General features: G+C 42.2%; 1 protein-coding gene across 2 annotated transcripts in view; it reads right to left on the reverse strand.

Annotated features, from left to right (window-relative positions):
• The window catches only part of BMPER (BMP binding endothelial regulator), a 258,905-nt gene that overhangs the window by 111,742 nt on the left and 137,386 nt on the right, over positions 1-9,777 (reverse strand). For both annotated transcript variants that reach the window (XM_007446128.1, XM_007446127.1), the window contains 2 exons: positions 6,465-6,564; positions 749-858 (listed from right to left, as the gene is read on the reverse strand). In XM_007446128.1, the coding sequence (XP_007446190.1) occupies positions 749-858; positions 6,465-6,564 (210 nt within the window). The remainder of the gene's footprint in view (positions 1-748; positions 859-6,464; positions 6,565-9,777) is intronic.

A 9,777-nucleotide genomic window follows, 5' to 3' on the forward strand; every position in this document is an offset into this window, starting at 1 on the left:
CTCTATAGCCCTCTGGCTATTAAAAACAAAACAGCAACTATCACCACCAAAATGTATTACTCTAAACTCTCGTGTCACATAGATGTTTGGGTTAACTCACTAATGAATGATCCTAAAGTCCTCCATATAAATGATTTTCTCGGTTTCAGAAATAAATCACCACATAAACATAGTCTAGAAACGTGTGATATGTATCCCTTTAAATTTCTGAAGCTGTGGAATTCTTTCTTTACCAGTCACCAGACTTGTGGTTGCCTTTTGAGAAAAGTGTGCAATGACTCAAGTAAGAAATGGTACAACGAACAACACATAAATACTCTCTTCCCAAGCTACCAGGTTTATTTTTATGATAAATTGTGAATCCATGCCTTTCTTTTCTCTTGAATGTGATTAGAGCCATTTTTATTGCCAGGTGCATCAGAGAATTCATCCTGAATAACTAGAGCCAGAGAACATTGCCACGTGCATTTGTCTGATTTTTTTAGAAAGTCCTTCAGGAAGGACAGCCGCTAAGAGTTTAATTCTCACCACCAGGAGCTAACTTACTGGTCCTGGTAAGATGACAGTGAGTTGTAATTTGGGTTCTATGTTTGAACATTCTTGTGACCTTGAAGTAAGATTTTACTCATAAAGTGACATCAGTAATGCCTCCTTCCCATAAATAACACATTATCATGTTTGGCTATGTTAACACTAAAAACCAAAAACGCTATCAGTGTTGGACCACAGCCCCTCAGAACCACCTTACCCTGCAGGTACATGCAGTGCAGTTATCATAGAGAAAAGAGGATCCATTGTCATAAACATCACTGCGAAAGAGGCAGCTTCCAAACGGGAGGTCAAATACTTTCCTCTGACCTAGAGGGAAGCAATGGCATAGCGTTAGCAAGACAGAAGAAGCCTGGTATGTCCCACTTCATCATCAGCAATTACATCACAGGAGTGTTAAACATTCTCACAAGACCAGCTATTTTGGTGCACAAAAACAGAGCCTTGGGTCAGATGTTCCCAGGGGATCCCCAGGAGTCATGACTTTACAGAGTTTTTGCTAAAGAGACTCTGATTCCACACGGAATCCTTTAAGTTCAACAAATCTTTATTATGAGTTCATCATAGTGAAGCAGGATGACTAAGACATCCTATCCTGATAGAGCTCAGTCTACTGGGGAAATACACCCACAAAAGATGATTTCAATACAGCAAGATGGTCAGCTCTGGAAAGAAGCCAATCTGGGAACTGTGGGGACAGGGAGGGAAAGAAGACTTCTTGGAGGATGTGATGCCTGAGCTGTATCTGAAAGAATAAATAAAATTATCCAGAAAGTGGGTATTGGCAGGGAAGAGGCAGGAGAAGTCAAGATATCCCAGGAAGGACTAGGATGAGGGAAAAGAACTAATGAGATAGCATCTCAGTTGAAGAAGTGATAAGTCCATTGGCATGAAGAGTGACGCTAACTCAAAGGGCACAGAGAGGCAGACTCCAACTCCCCCAGGGTCCAACCTTCCACAGGCATCACACCGCTTGTAGAATTACCTTGGTTTTCCCTGATGTGGGGATTTGACTGGTGACCCAAAGGACCAAAAAAGCAACCCCGAATAAAGGGTACAATCCAATATCCTCCTTTCTTTCAGTATTTGAGCCTCTACTCCCTGGATCACATAAAACATCCCTGAAATATTACTTCAATTAAGGACTAAGTTGAGAAGTCAAAGATTAATCATCACTCATCAGATTTATACCCACTCTCTTCCTGTAAAAAGGTTAAAAGCAATCTCTATTTATTAGGAGGCCCAATGAAATGCTGAAATACCTATAAGTACATGCTAAATGCTATTCTCAGAATTAGAATTGTTCAAATCAGAGAGATATTGCTGTCTTTTAAGAATTAAAAATAGCTCTGCTTCAATTGAGTATTTTTTTCAAATTGTGATAACCTGGTTTGCCTTTTTCCTGTCTTTTATAGATGGTTGGACTGGTGGATTGATACATCAGTAGACTGCTGAACAAAAAGACTCTTCAACGAGTTTATCCCCCTGAACAAATGTGACCAATGGCTTGAACTATCCCTCTAGAAAATGTAAATTTTACCTAAAAATATTGGTGTAAAGCTCTTAGCACGGAGCCTGGTACTCGTTAAACACACCCAACAGGTGGCAGATGATAAGTGTTATCATTATTAGAGGTGGTATAATTCAAATATGATCCTGGGCTGTGTCACCCTAAGAGGTGCACTGGGGGACCTCCCCAGTGGTCCAGTGGTTAAGACTCCACATTTCCACTGCAGGGAGCACGCACGGGTTCAGTCCCTGGTCAGGGAACTAAGATCCCGCATGCGGCTCAGCACAGCCAAAAACAAATAAATAAATAAGAGGTGCATTGGGTACTCTGTGTACACAAACCTCTGATGAGGCTATCGTTGAAAATGAGAAAAGAGAGGAAAAGAATGTTGTCATACAAAAGGCAGAGGTGTGTTTTGTGAATGAATCTTGGTCAAGGGAAAATTGAACAGCAAATCAGTGTCCAACAAGCCAAAGTCTAATTAGTCTGAGATTTCAGCATCTAGTAAGCATCCCTGTGTTTCCTTTTTTTTCCTTTCTGTCTTCTGTTGTGTGGGTATGTTTCTTTTTACTTTCAAAAAATATACAATCTTACTTTAATCCCAAAGTCATCATGGCTCAAAATAAGATAAAACACTCAAAAGAATCATTCAGAGACTCCATGCATAGCCTAATTTAAGCCATTTCCACATTGTTCTTCAGGGGCTTAGCCCAACTGTAAAAGGTCTCATTTGGAAGAATTATGACTTTCCAGTTTCCTAAGACTTGACGTTCCTTTTGTAGTCTGTCTTATGACCACGAACAGACAGAAAAATCTGCATTCAATACAACAGCCATTGTTCACGTGAGAAACCTCTGACTTGACTCAGAATATCCACGATACCAGCTTCAAAGCATTAATCAAGCCTACTTATCTCCAAGGCCAGGCCCCAAACGACACGTCCTCTGTGATGACTTTCCCACCTAGACAGGACACTGCTTCCACCATGACCCACAGCATGAGAATTTCAACAACAGCGAACTGGCTAATTCTATCCCAGGGGCACAAGAACATTCTGGCAACCCAAGAAGCACACAAATCAGTGGAAATGCCTTTAGTCAGCCATGTCTAAACAAGTCTGCTTTGTTCTTAGAATACCTTTGTATTCACTTTAAAAGTAGGGGTGTGTGTGTGTGTGTGTGTGTATGTGTGTGTACACAGCAGGAAGGCAAACATTGTTAGATGAAGAATTAGCAGCAGAATCCTCCAAAGAGGAGAAATCTGCCTTAGTTTAACAAGATACTTTTATTTGCCAGTTTGGCTGTAGAAAGATAAGGCTTCAAGGTATGGCCATGATAAGCTGGGAAGGAGGAAAATAAATCAGCAGATGTGTTGGAATTGGGGAAGGCAAGCTATAAAAGAAAAGACAAGATATTCAAGGAAAAAGTATGGACAGTAAAGAAAGGAGACTGGAGCCCAAACAAAAGAGGCAAACAGTGAAATTTTCCTGAAGGCAAAATATCTAAGACCTTTTAAGAACAAAGGGAGCTTAATAGTTCATTTTATGTTATTCACTGTGCTTCCCTGAAAAGTAATCATCCCCATTGACGGTAAACCTGCAGTGAAATCTGCTACGCAAGCCCTGACTCAATAGAACGATAGAATTGTGAGAAGACGAGAGGGGGGCTGTCCCTGAAAGGACAAAATGATGCTGAAGAAGAAGGAAGAGGAAGAGGAAGAGGGAAGGGGGAGGGGGAGGAGAGAACAGAGGAAAGAGAAAGGGTACAAAGAGAGAGAAAACAGCGGAAGCAGAAACACAAAGCCAGTGGTGACTAGAGAAAATACAAGCCATCCCCCAAGGATCCCTGGAGATTCTGGCGGGGATGCTGGATATTCTATTGTATTCACGTGATGGATCAAGCTACTTTTATCTGAATCTTAAAGAGTCTGACCTCAACTAACTCAAGGACCTAAGGATCACATGGAAGAAGCTGACATAAAGTTTAAACAAGAGCCAAAGAGTCTCATGCTCTAGAGCCTCTCCATCACGGGTTGTCTCCTTTCAGTTGGTAACATTCGTGCTGCTCTCCACGTCACCAGGGAAGATGAGTGGCAGCAGGTTAAAGTAACTGTGGGCTCAAGAATCACAGAGACTCATGTTCAGGTGTCAACTTCATAGCTCACTAGCTGTGCTACCTTCTAGGAATCTACTTGCTTCTCAGTACAATAAAACTAAGAATGGCACCTACATTACACATCAGAATTCTATACTTAGCACCTGTATGCGACAGCCTCTTGAGAAAACTAAATGAGAAAAAGTATACACAGTGTTTTCACATGGTGCCTAGCACATAGCAATTGCTCAAAAAGAAATAGCTAATCCTCCTTTTTTATTGACTATTATTCATTATTCCCTTCCACACCTCTCATTTTTGGCATGTTATCCTCCTGCTTGTTTTTGCCCCTAGAAGTACCGGGTTGGCCAAAAAGTTCCTTCGCTTTTTAAGTAAAAAATAAAAGACACATTTTTCATTTTCACCAAGAACTTTATTTTTTTTAATTTATTTATCTTTTTTTGCGGTGCGCGGGCCTCTCACTGTTGTGGCCTCTCCCGTTGCGGAGCACAGGTTCCGGACGCACAGGCTCAGCGGCCACGGCTCACGGGCCCAGCCGCTCCGTGGCATGTGGGATCCTCCTGGACCGGGGCACGAACCCGTGTCCCCTGCATCAGCAGGCGGACTCTCAGCCACTGCGCCACCAGGGAAGCCCTTCCACCAAGAACTTTATTGAACAACATATTCACCGTTTTGTTCCACTACCTTCTGCCATTTTTCAGGCAACTTCATAATTCCATCTTCCCAAAACTTTTTATCTTTTTGAGCAAAGAACTGTTCCAGGTGTCTTCCAGGGAACTGAAATTTTTTCCATTAAGGGAATTTTGTAAAGACTGAAATAAATGGAAATCTGAAGATGCAATGTCTGGTGAATACAGTGGATGAATCAGAACTTCCCAGCCAAGCTGTAACAGTTTTTACCTGGTCATCAAAGAAACGTGCAGTCTTGCGTTATCCTGACGGAAGGTTATGCATTTTCTGTTGACTAATTCCAGACGCTTTTCGCCGAGTGCTGCTTTCAGTTGGTCTAACTGGGAGTAGTACCTGTTGGAATTAATCGTTGGGTTTTCCGGAAGGAGCTCATAATAGAGCACTCCCTTCCAATCTCACCATATACATAACCTTCATCACCTTCTTTGGATGAAAACCAGCCTTTGGTGTGGTTGGTGGTGGTTCATTTCGCTTGCCCCATGATCTCTTCCATCCCACATTATTGTACAGTATCCACTTTTCATTGCCCGTCACAATTTGCTTTAAAAATGGAACATTTTCGTTACATTTAAGTAGAGAATCGCATGCGGAAATACAGTCAAGAAGGTTTTTTTCGCCTACCTTATGTCGAACCCAAACATCAAAGCGATGAACATAACCAAGCTGGTGCAAATGATTTTCAGCGCTTGATTTGGATATTTTGAGTATGTCGTCTATCTCCCGCGTGGTATAACACTGATTGTTCTCAATTTCTCAGTTTAATCGCCATCAACTTCAACTGGTCTACCCTACTGTGGAGCATCGTCCAGCAAGACATCTCCAGCACAAAACTTCGCAAACCACTTTTGATACGTTCATGTTACAGCACTTTCTCCATACACTGCACAAATCTTTTTTTGCGTTCCAGTTGTGTTTTTACCTTTTTTGAAATAATAAAGCATAATATGCCAAAAATGTTGCTTTTTTCTTCCATCTTCAATATTAAAATGGCTATACAAATATTCACCAATTTTGATAAGTTTTTTTTTTTTTTTAAAGCACGCTGATATGACAGCTGTCACAATATAATCTAACAAAATTTTTTGAATGAAGTTAAAGACAACTAAGCACTACTAGAGCCATCATATGGAAAAAACCAAACGAACTTTTTGGCCAACCCAATTACACTATATTCCTCCATGTGCGTTTACTTCACACGCCTTTAAAATACATTCCTACTAAGTGTCAGATGCCCAGTTAAAGACTGTTTCCCAATACTGTTCTCCCCACAAAAATATATTCCTACTAATCATCATATGTCCAATTAAAGATGGTTTCTTCAATACTGTTCTCCCCACAAGGGGCTATTATCCCAGGTTGTACAGTGTACTGGGTTTACAGATACATGGGAAGACAAGAGAAAAGAAAGCTCGGTGGAGGCCCAGAAGAGAGACAAACTCTGTACACACCTTACACTCGGGTAATCAGAAGAAGGCATTGTCTCTAAGAAGCCACGGAATAGCACAATTTGAGAACCTCAAGATAACAAAGTGGATGACGACTCTCAGCAGAAACTCCAAGAATAAATTACATTGTTCTTTGACCTGCAAACAGTCACTCACCCAAACATTTGGGGCAGCACTGTCCTGGGGGAATGTGGCTAAGGTGCTGAGGACAGGAGAGAATGGGACAGACTTCTCTCACGCACTGTGTCCTGCCTCCCTGAAGGAAAGAGAAAGAGAAAAAAGCACATTTAGAAAAGTACTTGAATATATATATTGTCTACCCAAGATATCTGAAACAAACCTAGGCCTTTCCTGGTGCTGGGTCGCTGGGGTGACTGCTCAGATCTGTGCAACTGTCCCCAGGCACCCTTTGATCTTCCCTGTAAGCCCCATGAATGATACCCGTGAGAAGACCGACCACCCCTAAAGAGATGGCTACAGCATCACCTCTCCCCAGTCACCACCACCTTTCTTTACCTTTTCCCCTCGTAAGACCAGCCAACCATCTCAGTTTGCCTGAGATCTGAGGCTTTCAATACTAAAACCAGGGAAGTCTCGGGCAAACCCAAACAAGTTGGGCTCTCTTTCCAAGCCCAATGCAACAAAGCAACTATTGGGGTTTTACTGAGATGTGTCCTCTTCTGTCCTGCTGACAGCTTCCTCCATGAAGGCTTCCCTTTTGGCCACACCTTAAAGGTGTTGCTAGAGTGGCTCAGCAAGGCTCGGATTTGGGGAAGTTAGCCAATCTGCTGAAAACGGACATACTGAAAGCCAATGTTCGGAAGAACCATTCCACTGAAGTCGCCCAGCTAACCAAACCTGTTTCGATTAAGTAAGTAGAAGGCTTATGATTATCGATATTAGAAGGACTGGCAGAGCTTTAGCAGCCTTGGAAGATGTTTAGAGCCTTCAAATCTTTCCCTGCCCCTCATCCTTGACCCTTTCTGTCCTCCAGCATCTATCACCTCTGACACCCATTCCGTTCTTCTCGTCCTCAGCATCCCTCCTTCTCTGCCCATCAGCATCTCTCGCCTCTCCAGGATGTGAAGATGAGCATACCAGCTCCCCCTTCCCTATCCCTCAGCAGGGACCCCTGTTTTTCCAGCCTCAGCAACTTGTAACTGAATCTTCAGAAAGCTGGAGCAGAAAAAAAAAAAAAGTGCTTTCCAGTCAATTTACATCCAATAACTCTGCAAGGCTCGTGTGAAAACTATCCTGTGCACTATGAATTGCTATCAAATTTGGGAATAATTAAGGTTTTTTCTTTAGAAAAATCAGTAAGTTTGGTAGACAGATCACTAGGCAAATGGAATTTCAATGAACTGGCTTCTCTAGGATTTGAGCTAGAAACCAAACTAGTAGACCCTAAAAAGTACCCATTGTCTCAAGCCTGGAATTTTTATCTCGAGAGACCTCAGGAAATGAGGAGCTCACGCTTCAAAGAGTCCTGGGCCTCGCAAGGGAAAGATTCCCTCGTGGCGCTTCCTCACACCTTCCCCAGCACTTTCTGTATTGACACCAGACATTAGCCGTCTGGATCCTTCCCATCCTAGCATACTACTGTCGCCTGTTGTTTCTGCTTTCCCTTCCTGTTCTTGCCATTTTCATTATGATAGTTTATTTTTTGGTAGGAATGGATGAAAAGGGTAGGGCACGTTATGTCTTTTTAAGTATTTATTATTTTTAAGCCACTTTAATGTTGGCTTCTTCCCCAAACCAATAGAAAACACACGAAAATACCACAAAAAGCTCTTCTGTTGTTTTTACATTATTTCCAGATCAGCAAGAATCGCTAAAAACCTCCTAGGAATCCCTGGCTGTTCTCAGTGAGGTTCCTCACTCAACTCTGCATAATCCGGAAGTCTGGCCTTTCACCAGACTTCAGAGGCGCATAACCTGAGTCTAGGTCATACTGTGAGGTCTGCCCCAGCTTATACATAAACCACAAAAGTCAAATCTAGAGGGAGGACAGAATGCTCTCTTTAGCTTTTAATTTCAGAGAAGTTCATCTGCCAGCAACTTCCTAAAATCATGAAGCCTTGGGCCACACGAGGTTGCCTGGGTGTCAGCTTCTCTTAGGTGCACAGAGAACGTATTCTTTTCACGGATATTCTCTGTTCTTGTTGGATAAGCATCTATTTTTCAAGCATATTTTAAAATTAAAATTTAAGAAAAATATTGCGTAACTGCATAGCCGTTAACTTGTCCAACACACTGGAAAGCTGGCCAAAGACTGTGTGTACTCCAGTGATTTTCCTTACAATAAGGTCAAAGAGCGAATTTTGCATACATAATACAACTGCAGTTTGTGTTTCCCAAGAGTCTGTTAAAGTAACTTGAACTCCAATCTGGGTTTGCTGGTTTGGTCAGGTTTTATTTTGTTTGGGTTGCAGTATTGTAGCATAGCCCAAGTCCCAAGGCTGCATTCCAATTAATACCTCCAAAGAAAGTCCCAGGCCCTTTCGGCTCACAACCTGCTTCTGTGATTTCAACTCAGCAGGGACTCTGGTTAAACTATAAGCTGGGGCTCTGCTGTAAACTAAGAAAGTTAAAATAGCAGAAATAAATATGTCTGGTTCTAAAAATGTACTAATTCCTATTGTAACCGCACTAACTCAGGCTCTATCAGATTATCGCCGTCGCTTTCTAATTGGCTTCCCTGCCTCAACTCTCTTGCACTAAACCATCCTGGGAGGCTCAATATCTCCAAGACTCCTTTCTAGCATCCAACCACTGTTTCATTCTTTGATCAAAGACTTGTTCAAGGTCTACCATATGTTGGGGATACAGCAGTGAATATAACATACAAAAATCATTCTTTATGGAGTGTGCCCCCATGCTAAGGTGGGGGATGACTTACCACTGCATTCAGGAGGAAGTTCAGCCCACTTAAGCTGAAAGTCAATGTAGAAGTGAGTATGTGTGTGTAGAATCCTTTTTCTCCTGACACAGAGCCCATCTACATTCCTCAGACTCCCTTGCAGCTAGGGGTGGTCAGTGGGAGGTAGATGAAAATAATGTAGAACACTTCCAGGCCTGACTCATAAAAATCTCTCCCATTCAAAGCACCATGCTCTCACTTTCTCTCCCTACTGGAAGGAGAGCCAGCTGAATTGTGAGAACAGCAAGAACCTTGCAACAAAGTGAAAGAGCCTGCTTCTCTGAGTCACCATATGGAAATCTACCCACTGAACACGTGCAAGGAACTGTTAAATGAGCAAGAAATAAATTTTATTTTGTTAAAACACGCGGATGCATTAGTTCCTTGTTACTGCAGTTGGGCTACTTTGTCAAGATACCCCATAATCTTCTCTCCCATCTCCTTTCCTCCCAACACCAACACAGAGAGAGGGTTCCTGTGTATCTTGTTTCTTTCCTGTCCCCAAGCACATCTCTTGCCTTCTATCTTCTTTCTACATGCCTCTTTCCC

Source organism: Lipotes vexillifer, unplaced genomic scaffold (genome assembly GCF_000442215.2).
Source record: "Lipotes vexillifer unplaced genomic scaffold, Lipotes_vexillifer_v1.1 scaffold822, whole genome shotgun sequence".
Classification (NCBI taxonomy): Eukaryota; Metazoa; Chordata; class Mammalia; order Artiodactyla; family Lipotidae; genus Lipotes; species Lipotes vexillifer.